Source organism: Lipophrys pholis (genome assembly GCF_963383615.2).
Source record: "Lipophrys pholis genome assembly, chromosome: 19".
In the NCBI taxonomy this organism is placed as follows: Eukaryota; Metazoa; Chordata; class Actinopteri; order Blenniiformes; family Blenniidae; genus Lipophrys; species Lipophrys pholis.
This window is the reverse complement of record NC_137647.1, coordinates 18,431,403-18,449,423: the sequence shown is the minus strand read 5'-3', so window position 1 is coordinate 18,449,423 and position 18,021 is coordinate 18,431,403. Positions and strand designations below refer to the sequence as shown.

The 18,021-nt window shown below is 41.7% G+C and overlaps 2 protein-coding genes across 3 annotated transcripts; one reads left to right on the top strand and one right to left on the bottom strand.

The window, feature by feature from the left end:
• Positions 1 to 6,445: 6,445 nt before the first annotated feature.
• On the top strand, positions 6,446 to 8,404 carry LOC308124651 (dynein light chain Tctex-type 1-like). Its single transcript, XM_080487777.1, has 5 exons — positions 6,446 to 6,501; positions 6,952 to 6,993; positions 7,377 to 7,500; positions 7,600 to 7,677; positions 8,220 to 8,404. The coding sequence occupies exons 1-5, from the start codon at positions 6,475 to 6,477 to the stop codon at positions 8,288 to 8,290; spliced, it is 342 nt and encodes a 113-aa protein (XP_080343903.1). The 5' UTR covers positions 6,446 to 6,474; the 3' UTR covers positions 8,291 to 8,404.
• Positions 8,405 to 8,749: 345 nt separating this feature from the next.
• kat2a (K(lysine) acetyltransferase 2A) lies at positions 8,750 to 17,286 on the bottom strand. 2 transcript variants are annotated; one of them, XM_080487769.1, is made up of 18 exons: positions 17,037 to 17,286; positions 16,661 to 16,784; positions 16,427 to 16,572; positions 15,161 to 15,250; positions 14,885 to 15,066; positions 14,580 to 14,771; positions 14,310 to 14,416; positions 13,945 to 14,049; positions 13,720 to 13,856; positions 12,806 to 13,014; positions 12,602 to 12,728; positions 11,590 to 11,700; positions 11,361 to 11,504; positions 11,163 to 11,277; positions 11,045 to 11,081; positions 10,896 to 10,959; positions 10,732 to 10,816; positions 8,750 to 10,265 (listed from the first exon to the last, which is right to left on the bottom strand). In XM_080487769.1, exons 1-18 carry the CDS (start codon positions 17,250 to 17,252, stop codon positions 10,072 to 10,074), a joined length of 2,385 nt encoding a protein of 794 aa, XP_080343895.1. In that variant the 5' UTR covers positions 17,253 to 17,286; the 3' UTR covers positions 8,750 to 10,071. The 2 variants fall into 2 exon arrangements, with proteins under 2 accessions (XP_080343895.1, XP_080343896.1); XM_080487770.1 differs by lacking the exon at positions 10,732 to 10,816 and having other exon boundaries at positions 10,158 to 10,265; positions 17,037 to 17,269.
• Between the last annotated feature and the right edge of the window lie 735 nt (positions 17,287 to 18,021).

Below are 18,021 nucleotides of genomic sequence, written 5' to 3'. Positions count from 1 at the left end.
ATACTTAAGTCTGACCTTAAAAGTAGAGACTGTTTCAGCCTCCTTAACTGAAGCTAGGCACTGGTTCCACATGAGAGGAGCCTGATAGCTGAAAATCCTGTCTCCCATTCGACCTTGAGAAAACAAAAAGCACTCTAAGAAACTGTTCTGTGGAGGTAATATAATATATACTTCTTAAAATGTAACTCCCAGGTTCCTCACACTGGTACAGGAGGTCCAAGTAATACCATCCAGTGTTATGTTTAGGTTATGTTCAGATACATTCTCTCACAGGTGTTTAAAGCCAAATATAATAACTCAGATTCATCTGAGTTCAGGAGTAGAGCTCATCCAGGCTTTTATGTATTTAACGCAGGCTTCCAGTTTGACAACTTGATCAGTATATTTGATTTCATTGATAAATTGTCATAAAATTAAATAATCCTTGATAAAAAAAAACAAAAAACTTCCAGCAGTGGAAGTTGATGGAGTGTTTTCTGATGATATTCCCTAAAGCAGGCAGGTATATTCTGAAAAGTATGGGTCCTAAGACAGAACCCTGTGGAGCTTCATGTTTAACCACAGTAAAACAATGACAAAATCAGCTTACTACCGTCTGAAAAATATTGCAAGAATTAAAGGATTTCTGACCAAACAAGATTTAAAGAAACGGGTAATTGTTGACCCCAAACTGCCTCTAGGAGTGAACGCGAGTGTGTTTCCAGAGTCAGAAGAAACAAGACGAAGCAGCTTTTATTTCCCACGCTCCTCACCAGAGGAACAAACTTCCTGAACACTGTTGAAACTGTCGACACACTCTCTCCTTTTAAATCACACCTAAAAACGTTCTTATTTGTATTATATATTTAGCACGTTTGAAGGCAAAAAAAAAAACCTACAGCATCAAAAACAATATTTTGCTGATGTTTGACATCTGCAAGCCTGATTTTCAAAAGAATAGCTTCCAACCACTTGATATTTGTTATATAGAAAAAAACTGCAATCTGCATAACGTGATCACATTGGCTGATAATCCTGATGATTTACCAATAATTGATCATTTTGACCATAATTTGGCGATAAAGTGTAAAAAAAGAAGGAAATAACAATAATGTTGCAAATTTTACTTTAAAAATAAATGATTTATCCAGGTTTGGTGAAAATATACTTAATTAAATGTGGAATTTTTCATAATGGATGAGTACTTTTCCACTAAAACAAGGGCAAATGTTTAATTATTGTTGTTATTATAGTTTTGTTTTACTTATATAGCTCCTTTTTTTTTTTTGTTAATACATCAGAGCCCATGTGGATGATGAGCTATAATTATTGTGACACTTTTAAAGGGCCGTGTGAATTTGTAGATGTGTGTTAGTCTGGGGAGGTAATTTAAAAGATTTCGCATTAAATAATACTAAATTGAGAGGTTACCTGCTGGGACCTCCTCTGAGGAGCCGGTGTCTGCAGGCTGAGAGATCGAGATAAGAAGTGAGGGACGAATAAAAGAAAACCTGAATGTGAAATGTTTAGCTGGTCCAGATATAGAAAAACTGCACATTTGATCCATAAGCCTCCACAGACGCTGTGTGATCTGCCCGTGTGGTTAAACCCGTCACGTGTGGAGGTCAAGGCCGAGGAAGCGTGGAGTAGTGGAGCCGATAACCCGGGCGAAGACACGCTCTCGTACTGTGGAAACGCAGATAAGAAAACGAGACTCTGAGGATCTTTGGAAATGAAGAGTCTTTAATCAAACCGGGTGACCGTCTCCCGATGTGACTCGGACGCGAGTCGCTGGCTTGTTTTTGTTTTGTGCAGACGGCAGAAAACGCCTGTTTGTCAAATAAAGCTTTTTTATCTACGATCTCCTGACAGCATTAATGATTAATCCCAGTGTGGAGGGTCATGTACGACCGGCTGGATCGTTCTAGTCGCCGCTATGGATGATGAGTGGGGTAATACCGGCTTCTCTGCCGCACGCATGTTTACTCGGTTTGAACGATCCCCCGACCAACATGTGCACCGCTTGAGAGAAGCAACTTTTTGGGGTTTGAGTCATATTTAAATTATTGCTAATGGAACAGCATAGTTCCTCTCATTTATCCATTTTCTACGTCCAGTTGGAGCAAATCCAAGCAAACGGTGCTCGGGATTGTGCTGGAGTCCACAGGGGGAACATGCAAACTCTATTAACCAAGACGTTACACAAACCCAGGACATTCCCAGGATTCAACTTCTCTGTCTACAGCCGATCTTTGCGCGCATGATGTTTGCCAGAGAGAGAAAACCAGCGCAGCGTCAGAGGCCGGCTGTTGACCAGACAACAGCTTCCAAAGCCGAGCCTCAAACAATATTTGTTAACTTTATACATACAAAAATAAAACAGAGCGTGCTGCAAGTTTCCTGACTGTGAACCCGCAAAATCCGACCGTCATTTTGTAATCTACAGATTTTATTTGATCTGTGCAGGTTTCGGGGCCGTCTGGGGATTGTTTGGACTTTTTAACCTGCCAACAAAGAAGTGTGATGCAAGTTTAGACGAAAAAATGATGATGAGAAATCAATGATGTTGTAAGTCTCCAGAGAGCTGAATGACCAGAAGCTTCCACTTACTGAAATTTACCCTTCAAAACTGAGTCATTGTAAAATTCCTCAATTGAGTATTTTCGTGTTGCTTTAAGATTTTCAAAAACTTCCTAGGTTGTTTTTTTTTTTGTTTTTTTAGTTTTTTAACATTTGAACATTTTACAGTCAGATAAAATAAAGACTAATGATATAATCTTTCAGAAAACGAAATCGATATAATTTTTTAAAAATCTCAGAAAAGAAACATGTCAACTAATTAAAGTGTTTTTCTATGGGTAAATCTTCATCAGACCAATTTATTTTTAGTAAAAGTGCAACCAAAAATCGCACATATTACATGATACACAGTATCGCTTCTACATGTGTTTGACTGGGAAATACTTCTCTCTCTTTTTCTGTTCCTCAGGTTATAAACTCTCATCCAGAAACAATGTGATGTGGTATTTCTAATAAGATCCAATAGATATGCCCAAAATGTGTCACATAGTTTAAATGAAGTCATACTTTCGTGTAGTACATGAGGTCAATTCTCCTCAAGGAAACAGGAGTTTAGTGAAATAGTAACAGTAAAAGAAAAGAGTTGTATGGTAAAGCTGAAGCTTGGGTGAGTTGGTAGGAAACAGAGGTCGCTGCAGCCCTGCAGCTTGTTAACGGTTCCTTCGTAAAACAAAGATAATCAGGTCATGCAAGGCTGGTGAAAAACGTATAGTTTTTTAGTTTTTATTTTAGAAAAAGTTTTATGTTTACACAGCAATGTTTTGAAATTGATTCATTCACACGGAAATGGCAGAAACATTGAAGAGAAGGTAGTTTTCATGTTGGGCCACAAGTTGCCTCTGTTGTTTGTTTTTGTCATGAAACCACACGCGCATGCACAATGACAAGAATAGGCTATGATATTATTATTATCAATAATAATATTATTGTTATTATTACTATTATTATTATTATTATTATTATTATTATTATTATTATTATGATTACATACATTTTTCAAAGAGTTGTGCGTTTACCTATTTCCACAAAGATGGAGCCTTTTTGAAAAGTTTGACCTTTGAAGCTGTTTTCAAAAAGTTGTGTTTTCAGTGGCTCTGAGCACCGTTGTCGTGTAAACGGTAACTGAAACGCAACAAGAGTTTTATGTTTTCAAATTAAAAATGTTCCTTTGCCAACAGGGTGTCAGTTTCAGACAAAAGCAGTTATAGGAATGTGTTAAATCATTTCCAGAAAAAAACGTCACAAATGTTTATCTCAGAGATCATATTACAACGTGCTGCTGATATATCGACCCTGTTTTGTTTTGCAGTACAAATTACCACCACCAGATGGTGTGTTGAGCCACTCAGTGAAACAGCAGGAACATGTGACACAACAAAGTGAACATGCAACCAAATGACACACAATCTACACACTGCAGCTACAAACCAGGATGAAAATCTAAAACTTGACTTTAAGTAACTCACTACTGCCACCTAATGTATGACAGATATTACTTACATTTGACATGGCCCATTTGAGGCTAAACAATAAATAAATAAAAGATGTGTTTTTTCTCTAAAATGTATTACCTGTTTACAGGCGCTTGATAGCTTCATGTGCCTCCTTCTATTATTTACCCCAGATTCCTCCCCGAGCTGAATCTGGGGTTATAATGGGGCAACAGCCACAAGTGAAACATCAACACTGATGCAAAACAAAACAAGTTGGAACACAACATTTGAGGAAGTTCTGCGTATGGATCCTAAACCGCTCTGAACGGGCCTGACGTCTCATGGTCATATAGGACGCAGAGCAGATAAACATCCCCTCTGATAACTCTCGTTATTTACTCTCCTACTGTAGCTGACGCACCGACGTCATGCTGAGGTCAGCAGGTTTCATCACATATAGGTTTTGTGTGTTTGTGTGTGTGTGTGTGTACGTTCAAGCTTACTGTCCACGGTCATTGTGTTTATTTATTTAGTAAAACCTGATCCTACACAATCTATTTGTTTACTTTCACAGTGAAAATTTACAAAATGACCGTTATTATGGGTCAAATGTTCAGTGTTGGAGACCCTGACCCCAACATTGGTATAATGTACCTCTGTAGGTACACGAGCTCCCTCTAGTGTTACATGAAGGAAGAACATAAATTGAATAAAAATAGAACTAAACTTAGAATGGAACTGTGCGAAGTAGAAAATTGCTATTTGAAGTATTCAGCTGGGGCTTGGACTTCAGTGAAAAAATATTCTGATTAAACGCTTCTTCAACTTTATCAGTCTGCTCAGTTTTACTGAAGGACTCAAAGGGAAAGCAATTGCAAGGCAAAATGAAAATTGGTGAAGTATTGATATAATTGAAATCATTAATCCAATTTTGTGAAGTTCAACAGGCCGTAGTTTTCCAGTGAATAAGTGTAAACTATTCATGAGGCTTTGACAACAGCTTCCAGAGAAACTCACAATGACAGGACGGTTCATCTGCCAAAAAATAAAAAATATACAAAAGAAAACATTGCTAACATGTGGAGATCTAAAACAAACAAATTAATAATTTCTTTGAAGTCAATCTTAATGTCTGCAAGAATAAGTTGCTGCAAATCAATTAAATTTTTAGTCTTAAGGAGTTTGTCGAGAGGGGAAGACAAAAAACGCTTGATGTTTGCAAAGTGAGTAAAAATATCTTCAAAAAGAGTAGATTTAAAAAGAAAAAACAAATTCTTCAAATTCAGAGCAGATTCATTTCAAAGACGAACTAGTCTGTGGAAACACCAACATGATATATGGAATTTTTTGGGCAAATAAAATACAATGATGGCTCAAATATCCTATTACACTCTTGGCAAGTTATTACATTTTGGGTTTTATTGTTATAGAAGCAATCAACACATTTGATAATTGGTTAAATAAACCCAGAATAATTCATAGAGTATTTATGTGAATTAACTTTGAATTGGAAAAGCCTCCATTTCATTAAACCTTTGTCTCATTTATAACTACAGGCAGAGAGATTCAGATGTTTTTTTTGATTGTGAAGAAGAGATTTGAAAAAAGACTTTATCATTTAAACCAAAAACGACTTTTAAAACAGCTTAAGTCAACAATCTAAAAGAGATCACACTAATCTCAGTAGTGTGATAACATTTGATCTGTGCAGATTTCAAACTGCAGATTTGTGTTTGCGCCTCTCCACACTGCAGTCAGGCTTTCCTGGAGCTCCTCCTATGCACGTCAAATCTGTGCAATCTCCTTCAAATTGTGGCCGCAAAGCAGAAGCTCACGCTGAAGGAATGACTTCTCACTGCCAAGCTCGTGTCAGAATCACTTCATTCAGTCCCAAGTTAGATTATCCAGGTCACTTTCCAACATCTGGAGATGAAAAATATTTAAACATCTGAGTAACCAGATGGAGAGTAAACAGGGTTTGACTGGAGCAAAGACAAGATGAACGAAATAAAGCAGGAATGTGCAGGAGAACTTGGTTAAAAACACACACGATGGCTAAATCCAGTAATAATGGGTCGAAACGGGAAATAATCCAGACAGTGTTTGTGCAAACTGGGAATATCTTTGAGTTGTGGGGGGAAAAAAATGCACAATTCTAGAATTTGTAACATTATTAGCATGGAATTTCTGTTGCATACTTCCCATAATAACATAAAAACGGTTCTATTTTGTCCCTTTGCTTTAAAGGAATGTTTAGCTGATTAATCATTAATTATTAAAAAAAAAAAGACAATTAAAGAAACCATGTTTACAAATGTTGATTTTTATTATTTATTTTTTATTTTTTAGCTAAACCAAATATCCGTTATCGGGAAAGCGCATAAAATGTCTTATCTGCAATTTTCTACTTCAAAGCTTTCATTCTGAAATTTTCCCAGCGGAAGTGTAGTTGTTGACGCTCTTGACAACGCTCCGTTTGACTATGGCGTTTTTTCAGGAAGAGACAGAGGTCGGTTTAATACATAAACACACGGATTGCTGGTGTTTTATACCCATTTTGGAATACTCGTAAAAACACCAGACTGTATTTAACGATCTTCCTTTTTTTCTGAGATCGTAAGGCTGGCTAATTTAGTTTTTTCTTCGGAAATTACTGTCGGACAATTGATGATGTATTGGATTGACTGGATTCCCCGTTAACTGGTGACCGGCTTCCTTTGGCGCCCGTGGTTGCTGCTAATAGCAGCAGATGTTAAAATAAGACTCACAAGAGGCACGACGCTTTAAACTTTATTGTAAATGCAGCTAAACTGCGGTTGCCAAGACAGCTCCGGTTTTTAACATCTGTTGTTACAAGCAGCGACAACGGCCGCTGAAATAAGTCGGTCACCAGTTAACTTGAAAACCAATTCATCCAAAACACCTGCCAGTTTAAACTTTTCTATTCCTCATTTCGCAGAATGTGTTCATCGTTGATGACGTCAGAGACATCGTTAAAGAGGTGAGGAAATGCAAAAAGATTTTCTTTTATCCCCCAAAACAAAACTTTAAGACGACAGTTTAATCACTGCTGGTGTTAGTGTTACCGAGTGTCTGGCGACCGGATGTTGCTAAGGACGCTTCAACCGTTGCTAGGCACGTTCGCCTCTGTTGTCTAAGCAATCTAACATTATAGGTTATTCATTAATCGAACACACGAATGGACCAACATTTACATATGGCCACATAACATTTGCATTTACACATCTTAATGTAAAGATGCCATAATACGTCTACTGGGGACTTATTTGTCTCTGCAGACGATCATATTTTACAAGTGAAGCGTGTCCTTTGCGTCTCTGAGTCAATCATTGTGACATTGTGTGAATTTGTGTGTGTGTTCAGTCAATCGAAGCGACCATCGGAGAAAACAACTACCAGCAGAGCAGAGTGAACCAGTGGAGCTCCAGTGTGGTGGACCAGAGTCTGAGTCAGCTCAGTAAGCTGGGAAAACCTTTCAAATACATCGGTGGGTGGACCGCCGCCTCAGGAATGACACATTCATGCTCTTTGTGCTCTGAATACACACACACAGACAAAAACAACCCTTTATTTGTGTCCCCTTTAGTGAACTGTGTCATCATGCAGAAGACTGGAGCAGGCCTGCAAACAGCCACTTCGTGCTTCTGGGATAACACCACTGATGGTAAAACTCTACACACATTGAATCGATATTAAATGGTAACGAATGGTCCAAACGTCTCAGACGATGTCTCACTCTCACTTAGGAAAAAGGCCAAAATCCAGCGTCCCATCGGCCTGTTCTTCACTTCATCTGCTAATGTGTACAGACATGTCTTTCATTCCAAGCTTTTTACAGCAATAGCAGCTTTGTCACCCCTGTAATAGGGTGTTACACCCGTCTGGTCTGTGGCTGTGTCCAGTGGAAGGATGTAGTGCTCGTTGCCTAGTGAGCGCTTAAAGTTTAAAAAGACTGAGGCGAGTTTATTGTCAGAAAGAGTTACGATTCATCTGCAGTGTTTGCCATCTTGGAGTTTCTTCTAAGATCAACCTGACTTGCATGGCAGTCTTATAAATGGATGAACTTATACTTCGAGTTTAAAGTTTAAACCTGAGATTTTCATATCTCTCAGTAACTATGTGTGTGTGCTGTTCCAGTCTGAATCTTCAAACTAAAAGTATGTGAATTTGACTGAAGTTACTCATCTTGTGCCCTCGTCCGAACAGGAAGCAGTTCGGTGACGTGGGAGAACGACACGATGTACTGTATCGTCAACGTCTTCGGACTGGCCATTTGAACCTCGAACGCCGTGGAGGAAATGTCTGTGTCTTTTAAAAGGTTTGCCTGGCTATACTACCTACTGTTTGATACCATTGTATCTTTGTAATAAAGTTACTTTCATGTTCTTCGCATGTCCATCGATATTTGTTTGTCCAATTTGGGATGGAGTTTAATCCCAGGTTACAACAGGCAAAAGGTCAAACAGTCACACGAAATACTGACTGTCCTCTTGTTAAAATATATATATATATATATATACATATAAAAAAAAATTAAAAATCAAGAGGGTTTCGTGGCTAACGAATCTTTAGCGCCCCCTGTGGGGGTCAGGAATCACTAATCTATGTCATGAAGGTGTCATTTATATATATATATAAATCTAGTTGATCAACCTGTGACATAATCATGTCAAGTCTTGGTCATTTTCTCCTTGTGATATTTACAAATCACCTGCACATCAAGAGGCGGCGTATTTAGAAAAAAAACAAAACAAAACAAGCTTTATTATCACGAACAGTTGTACAGTTAAAGTGAATGGCTTCACACCATAACTCCACTGTAACGTCAAAAAACGGCTGTTAAGTTCACTCAGACTGACCTTTTATTTTAAAGAGGATTTGAAATGCAGCATAGGTAGAAGGTGAACGACGTGAGAAGAGACAACCCTGAATAATGCAACACTGACATCACTTCAACTCAAAGCTTGTCATGTTTCAAGTACAAAATAAACACACACACACACACACACAGGTAAATGAAAAATTCAAAAACAGGCTCAACCAGCATTGGACATTGCTTCCTGGAAAGAAGAGGATGCATCTCAGGAAGCACTTTTGACACCGACCACCGAACGAAAACGGTTCAATGAATAAAAAGAAAATTGCACAGTTAATGTTAATTACACTGTAAGGAAACCCTGCGACAAGAGTGGCGAGACGGCGGGCTCCGACTGTAAACTTGTCGCTCAAGCATTTTAACGCCCGCTGCAGCGCGAGCGTGCGTCGCAATAAATAAACCGTAGCCATCGTCCTTGTTTAGGAAGCCAGAATCTCCACGAGGACTGCTGGTTATAATCTCCCGTGTTTGGGTCTCAGAAACCTAAAACTATCCGGTAAACATGTGGCTGCTGCACGCGAAACACAAGACTACTCCGAGTGTGTGGAAGTGGAATCAGTGCGAGCTCGTGGAATAAAAACCTGCTAGTGGAATGGTGCATAAACAATGTGCATTTCCATTTCGGTATAAATAAGTCTTTATTATCCTGTCAGCGTGAATTTACGGCTTGGAAAATGACCAAAGTACATCAACATTAAAGAAAAAAACAAACAAAAAAAAACTAAAAATGAGCTAATTGTAGTCGATTAATTAAGTGCTGCCCATCTGTTATGTCGTGAATGTTTCTCATGAGACTGGGATGTTCAAGTGTCTGTCAGTAACGGAAGGCAACGTGGCTTTAGGTCCCGAGGTCCAGTTTGGTGTGAAGCGACACTACGCGATGCGTCCGATCACACCAGAAATAAACGAGCGCCGTTACCGTGAGGACCTGTCACTTTGGTACACTCAATGAGACGCGTGTATGTAAGCTCGTCCTTCTCTGAAATGGAGAACATGACAAACGATGACTCATCATACTTCCAAACCACACTGCTATACTTGTTGATGTTCATCGTCTACGTTTTTTTTTTTCTTCTTCTTAATAATAATATCCTTATTTTAGTCACATGAGGGGAATCCTCTTTTTGTTTTGTTTTTTTGTTTTAAGTGTTTGGCAGCTGAGAAAGTGGCTCCTGTTTCAGTTCACTTCTCGATCAGGCCTCCGTCTTTCAACTTGAAGTAGAAGAACTTCTCCAGCGTGTTGGCACACTTGCAGTACTCGCTGTCGGGGGGGTTGTACTCGCGGCAGTTGGTGATGATTCGCTGCAGGTCGGCGATGAAGAGCTTCTTGGTCACGTAGTATCTGTTCTTGAGTCTCTCCGTCATGGTCTTCAGGTCTGTGAGGACGGAAGGTGGGGGAAAAAAAAACATCCATCACTCTATATTCACATCCAGCGTTGACGCCTTTTCCAAGTATCTTTTGGGTTTTGAGAAGGAATAATTTGTATTACAGAGTTATGATCTGCACAGTATTACTCTGGCTGCTCGTCTGAAGAACCAGCAGGTGGCGGTAATGCAATGTTCAAAGATGCAAACTGCATTTAAACCCAAAAGAAGAAGAGTAGTGAAATCAAGTACTGTAAGTACTTTACTCAAACATATCGGGGGTCGAAAAGTGTGATCGGATTTTCTCTATACTTAACTGCCAGAGCAAGCACAATCTTGTCAAAAAGCCAAATTTAAACTAAAAATGATGAAATATGAAGCAGGAGTTCAGAGTGTGTGAGGAGCTTGTGAGGGGCTGGACAATCTTCTCAGCTTATCGACGGCGGCGCAGGAATAAACACAGAGACGCTATTTTACCGATGGGAAAGCGAATGATCTCGTAATAATCCGGAGCTTCGGATTTCTTCACTGGTTCCATAAAGGGCCAGGCGTCGGGGTGAGTCTGCAGAGGAAAGAACAAAGCTCCACTCAGTCACACTGCTGCTGCTGCTGCTGCTTGTTGTTTCTGTGGCGAGCCGCACCTTAATCTGGGCCAGGAGGTTCTTCAGCATGTTGTACAGCACGTCGGGGTCCTTCACCTCCTTCCTGCAAAGCGGTTATGAGGTCAGCGTGAGCGATGACTGACAGAACAGAGCTGCTTTCAGACCAACTGAGAAACAACTTAGTTTACCCTTTGTCCTTGTTACTGGGTTTCCATCCTGTCTCTCCTGGTTGGAAAACAAACAAAAAAAGCCAGTTAGTAGTAAGAAAGTAGATTTGTAAGGATCTCATTCAAACACCTCACTCACTGATGCCGGGGATGCTCTCCACTGGGATCTGTCGCACTCCTTCCTTGAAGCAGGTGAGACCTGGGTAAACCTTCCTGATCTGGCTCTGCTTCCTCTCGATCAGCTTCTTAATAATCTGGAACGTTTCAAACAGAAAAAAGGAAATCTATCAAACCAGGTCTCTGCGGGAGGTAGACCTCCCACCTTGGCCTCACGTACCTCCTTCTGTCTCTTGATGATGTGGGAGAGCTCGGTGTACGGGATCCGCGGGTTCAGCTCGCACTCCATGAGCGTGGCGCCCTCGTAGTCTTTGATGTATCCCAGGTAGCGACTCTTGGGCACTTTGATGTCTTTGGAAAAGCCCTTCCAGGAAACAAAAGGGGTTAATAAGAAGAGGATGGAGGGGAGGACGGAGGAGCGGTTGATACGCCGGTCACGTCCGCGGTACCTGCTTCTTGAAGTAGCCGATGGCGTACTCGTCAGCATAGGTGAGGAAATAGAGGATGTTGTGTTTGATGTGGTACTCCTTCAGATGGTTCATCAGGTGGGTACCGTAGCCCTGGTAGCACCGACACGGGGGAGATGATTAGAGTAGAAAAAACACGACCCTTCCATGTCTTCAGCTGATCACAACACAAGTACTCAGAAAGGTTCTGGTCTCTGTAGCTGTAGTTCTACAGAAGTGTGTATTTCTTGGTTACACGTCACTTTATTGTTTCGCTGGATATGGAGCACACGAGGTTAGTTCCTCCTTTTCATCATGTGGACATATTCATGTCGTGCTTCAAATTCGCCATAAGATGTCATGAGGAGACCAATGATAACAGGCGGTCCGACACATTTTAGTTCAGGGGCCACATGCAGCCCAATCTCATGTGGAGCAAAACTGGGAAAATAGTGCCGGAATAACCTTTAAATGTTAACATATCTTTATCTCCAGAGTATATGTGATGGAAACGTCTACTTTTTTGCAACAAAAAACCCCCCAAAAAAAACTAACAATTGCGATGAAAAAATGACTATAATTTCCACATGCAGCCTACTTTACTGATACTTCTCGGTGAAAATATAGTGAATTGTAGAGCACCGCGCCTCATCCTGGGAGCTTCCAACAACTTGAAGGAGCCGTTCAAACCTGCAATGGTGTTTAGAATAATAGCAGTCCGACATGACACTGAGGCACGGTGGTGGAAGCATCATGATATGGGCTCGGTTCTCTTACTATGGTGTCGGGCCAATTTATCACATACCACAGGTCATGTTGCATTTAAACATTTAAATAACTCCATTTTGAAATTATCCAATATGTTGAGTTATTGTATTTAAATTTTCATGACATAACTAAAATCCACAAGAATTAAATCAAAAAAGGAAGATTTCAGTGAAGAATATGCAGAAATGGGACGTTCTGAATAAACTGATATTAAAGCACAACCAAACGGCGAGTGGGCGTCTTGTACCTTAACTTGCTCGTTGGATGTGACGGCACAGAAGACGATCTCCGTGAAGCCCTGAGTGGGAAACATCCTAAAACAGATGCCTCCAATGACGCGGCCATCTTTGATGAGGGCGAGGGTTTTGTGCTTCCTGTAAGGAGCACATACATCAGAACAGTATTGTGCACCAGGCGGGGGGGGGACGGGACACGAAGGCGTCAAACTCACGGGTCGAACACCAGCCGTGTGATGTACTCTTTGGGCATGCGAGGTAACTGATGGGAGAAGACGTTCTGCAGGCCGACCAGCCACATCAGGATCTTCTTGTTGGACTTCTGGGAGAGCGAGTTCCCGATGACGTGGAACTCGATGATGCCTCTTCTCTCCTCCAGCCTGGCGGTCTCGTCACGGGCAGCGTTTGGCGTCAGCAGATTAGTCTGGAAATATGAAAAAATCACAAGGACATTTAGTTTTTATCTCCGACAATAAAAACCATGCGACCTGGAACGAAAACTAAAAAGAAAGTGAGCAGCGCTCAGGAATGAAGCCCTGGAAAGGCTGCCATCCTTCTTCCATCGGTCTGGAGTGACATAGTGAAGGACAGTTTCTACCGGCCAGTCACCGGAAACTAAAGATGGGTGTTTTCATCAACAGAGAATTTCCCGTGAGACTGAAACAGGAAGTGGGTTTACCAGTACAGAGCTAAGGTGGCCCAAAACAGGCAAACCAAAAAGGAACTCCAGGTGCATCTCAAAGAATCTATTTCTGCACGTCTAACATGTGAAAACTAGTGAGTGCAAAGCGAATTATTTTAACTGGCTAAAGCGTCTGATTTTACAGTATTGGGAATATCCATGTCTTATAAAGTGAAAATATCAGAAATAAAACAAAAAAAAGGGTTCAAATATTTCAGTTTAAGTGTAAAAATAAATCTAAACGCTGTGGAAGTGTCATTATTTTAATCAAATTACAAGAAAATTAAACTTTATCTATATTTTCTAAGTGCACAATTTAGCCGACTTCACATGCTGGTAAGTGATGAGCGACGGCAGCATTTAGTGTCATTCACTCTACAATCTCTTCACAAGAAGCCATGAAGCTCTAAGCTCAGGACGGGCGTGCCGGACACTCCAGTGACTGACCTCGGGTCCGAGCATCGCAGCAGGATCAGTGATGGTCATCATGACTTCGTTGACCAGCTCCATGGGAATGTCTCCCATCACGCGGATCCGCTTGGCATCCTCCAGTGTCAGAGCCTCAGGAAGTTTCCTCTTCTCCCCTGTTAGAGACACGACGAAACTAACTTTGACCAATCTTCATCTTGATTTATTTGTTTACTCGACGCTATCGTCCCGAGCTTCACTGACCTGTGATTGGCTCCACGCCTCCAGCGTCCACACTGGCCAGAGAGGAGCTGCTGCTCAGACACTTGGAGAGAGCCGGGGAGCCGGAGACTGAGGCCGGACTGATGACTGTGAGCAAAACACAAAGTACGACTCATTATCCAGCCGACAGACAGGAAACGCTCTTATTATTAAAATCATATTACAGCTTTGACAACATATACTACTGAAGATACACTTAAAGGCTTTTACAATCCTGCCAGCTCGGTAAAAACGCAGAATGAATTACGCCAACGGCCTAATAAAACCATTGCTATATGTTTATCTGTATGTGTTTGTGTCGTAGCGTCTGATCATGACGATGTTATCAGACTGTCTGCGGGCCTCACCTGTCTGATGCCCCAGCTGTGTGCCATCAGCAGCCGGCATGGTGAAATCTGCCTCCCATATGGGTGAATTCTCACCATAGATTTCCTCCTCCAGCATGGACAAGAACCTGATGAAACACGGCAACCACTTAAACGCACGTCTGCAAGACTGAATTATTTATAGATGAGAGCATAATCGAGGACCTGTGCAGGAAAAATGTGATCTAGAATACCGTAGCTGAGATATATAATATATATATATGACTGTGTTCGGTGACAAACTGTCCTTACTTGGGGAAGTGTGTGAGGATAAGTGTGCGTTTCTCAGGCAGCAGTTTATCTTTCTCCACCCTGAACTTCTCCAGCAGCTGGCGGCGGGTGACGGTGAAGATGGACTTGAGCAAGTTGCGGCCGAACACCTGAGTGGTTTCGTAGCGTGGTAAGCTGTCGTTACTCTGAGGGACGTGGCAGTAGCACAGCCACCTGGAACACATAGATGAAAAAGAAAGAAAGAAGAAGAAATAATTAATAGCATTCAACACAACCACTGAAGTAGTGAATGCCTGCAGCGGGTTGCTTCAATGACATGCACACACCTGGTGTAGTCCACTTTGTAAGCCGTCCCGTCGTCTTTTTGGGTCCGTTGTCGATATTGCGTTGGCGTCTCCAGCTTCCAGTAATTTAGGCACAAAAGGAACATCTTTGACAGTTCATACATGGTCTGTCTTTCCTTCGGTGCGAGATGGCTGAACTTATACTGAACGAAATTCAAAACCCCCTTTGGCAGAAGAAAAAAAAAAAAAAAAAGGACACAATCAGCAAAGAATTTGATGAGTTCATGGTCACTAAAGAGGCTCAGTTTAAAGGTCGACCTGCTCAATGTTGGGCTTTTCAAACGGTGGACTTCCCAGTGATCCCTCGACAACAGGCTGGCTCATCTGCAGGATACATTTTCTCAGCAACTTTAAGAAAAAAAAAAAAGAAAAAAGAAAAATCAAGCAACCTCTGATGCACTTTAAAGGTCCCATGTTATACAGTTTTTCCCAATAATTTCACGTCGATGTCAGCGGTCCAACACCATTGTATTTAAGGTGGAATGCCCCAAATGCAGCCTTGGCTTAGCTCAGTTGGTAGAGCACGAGACTCACAATCTCAGGGTGCCACCTTCCCGTGGGCTCACCACCTGCATGAAGGTTCTTAATCGGTGCAACGTGATCTGGGTGACAGTGCTCAGACTGCAACCCTCGCGAAACGGATAAGCGGGAGTGGATGGATGGATGGAAGTCCCTGGAGTGAGCTCTACAGAGAACAGGCTGTTTCTGTGTCTGTCACGCCTACTCCAGACCCGTCTCAGAGAGAAGAGGTTTCCGGGGTAGTTTCCCTGTTAACTGGTGACGCTTTAGCATCCCTTGTTACTGCTAATGAGAGATGTTTAAAAAAGTGTCTGTCCTGACGAGTGCCATTTGGCAGCATCTACAATGATGTTTCAAAGTGCTGTACCTGTTATGAGTCTCATTTTAATATGTGCTGTTACTCGCAGCAGCAATGGATGTTACATGAAATCAGTCACCATTTAACAGGGAAACCAGTTAATCTGTAAAACAGGTACAATGCACTAATGTTTATGCTGGTTTTACAGCGATGGCTTGTATAAATGCTGTCTCTCAACCAGTTTGAACCAGAATCTGATCCAGACGGAGAGGGTCCTGAATATTAAAAATATTGTGTGTCTGAATATGTTACTCAGTTTGGTTCATATGTGTCGTTACAGTTAAAATCAAACAACTATCGCTCGCTCCTACTGGTCCGGTTTTACATATTATACTGAATATAATCAATATATCAGTAAGGCAGAGCTCCACTACCAGAGGGAGTGGTCATTTCCCCGCATGACGTCACGAAGGGGAACTATGTGACTGGCATGTTATGGGCAAATGTTCACTAAAAGGTGGAGCAAGTAAGTGAGAGAGTGAGATGACAGACTCTCTTCACTTCAGGGGCCTCATACACAGGCTATGGGGGACACCTATTACCATTAAAAAGTGTATTCTGCAATCACACGTTACCTCTAATAAACAACACTGTCCCTTTGTGAGTCTTTGTCCTGTTACGTTGGTGTGACTTTAACTTCCACCCACCTTAAAAAGGTAGAAGTAGACCTGCTTTGTGTCCGTGTCCTCCTCTTTATGAACAGACATAAACAGGTTCTCCACGTCAACCACCATCCCCAGCAGTCTGTTGATCTCATCCTCAGACACGTTCTCCAGGTGGGAGACATGATCGGCTGTAAAACGAATGGGAGCATTTGTCATGGACAAACGTTATTAACCCACATGGAGGGAGTGTGCGAGTGTAGGTGGGTTAGTTTGTACCCAGAGCATGTCCACAGCTGCGGCACGGTTCACTCAGGCTGGCTGCCTGCTGCTGCAGATCCATACGTGTGGCCGAGGGAGGGTTTGGGTTTTTCCACCCATTGCACTTGCACGTATCGCTGGCCTGGAGACAACAGAGCACGAAGGCACCTTAATCAATAACTCAGCGGCTGTTTCCAACATTAATGATCAATCAGTGAAGCTAACTGGCAATATAGCACAAGCACCGGTGCGACTGTGCAGCTAGCTACCAGTAAAAGTTACCGGCTGTGTGAAACAAGTGTTGCAGAGCTCGGTATGTTTATGATCGCAGACTCCGGCAGCAACACTGGCCGTGAAGTGCTTTGTTGTGGTTAACTTTAGCTAGGCTAGCTACCTTGCATGCGGAGAATACGCCAAGTTTCTCCAGCTTCTTCGCCCGTGGGAAAGCTCGGACTTGGGCTTTCTTCTGGCTCGCACGCTGCTGCTGGCTGAGTCCCGGCCTGGCCGGGTCACTGGTGCCCGTCCCGGAGCCTGTGGCGGCGGTGCTGGACCCTGCAGACTGGGTCTGGAGCAGCCGGGGCTGTAAGGCCTGAGCCGCCGGGTCCGACATCTCCACGCTACTGCTGATCGTCTCTTCCTCCGCTCTCGCTGAGCTCACATGCTGCCTTCAGGGCTCGTCGGAAAAAGGAACCTTTTTCAGAAGGACGCCGCACCAATAAAAGTCAACATTTCAAAAGAATAACAGCCTTAAAACCACAGCTTTACAATCACAAACATTAAAACAACTACAAGAAAATCATGCAGTTTTTCCAGGTCCTTCAAATTATTTTCAATGACCAAAAAGACTTCCTAATACACATTTCTCCGATGGTCATGAAAGCATCTTACTTGGACCGTCTTTTAACGTCATTTCCTGCAAAACAAACAGCACAGAACAATAAATCAATGTTTATGATTATAAACAATAATCAATGAGCCAATCTGAAGAAGCAGTACTCAAAAAAATGGGAATGTGTTTAATTCCCCATCTGGTGGGCACTTTTTGCAAATGTTTGCAATATCCGGATGAAATTGCAACAATTTCCTTCAGTTTGTTTATTTTGTATCGTGCGATAAATATAGTGTGACAGCAATAGTCACCTGAAAGCTTTTGAAAGATGTTAAGATGGATAAAAAAAACCCAATGCGTATTAATGGGTATAGGGTACTGTGTTGTGCACATTTCAGGGTATATTGCACATCTTCTTGCACTATTTTTCTTGCCTACATTCCCTACTTTCTAAGATTTATTCTATTTTGGGTGTTATATTTTGTATATTCTCTTTTTTATTTTGAGTGTCTGACTCTACACCATACAGCCGGGGCTGCCAGACTATTTC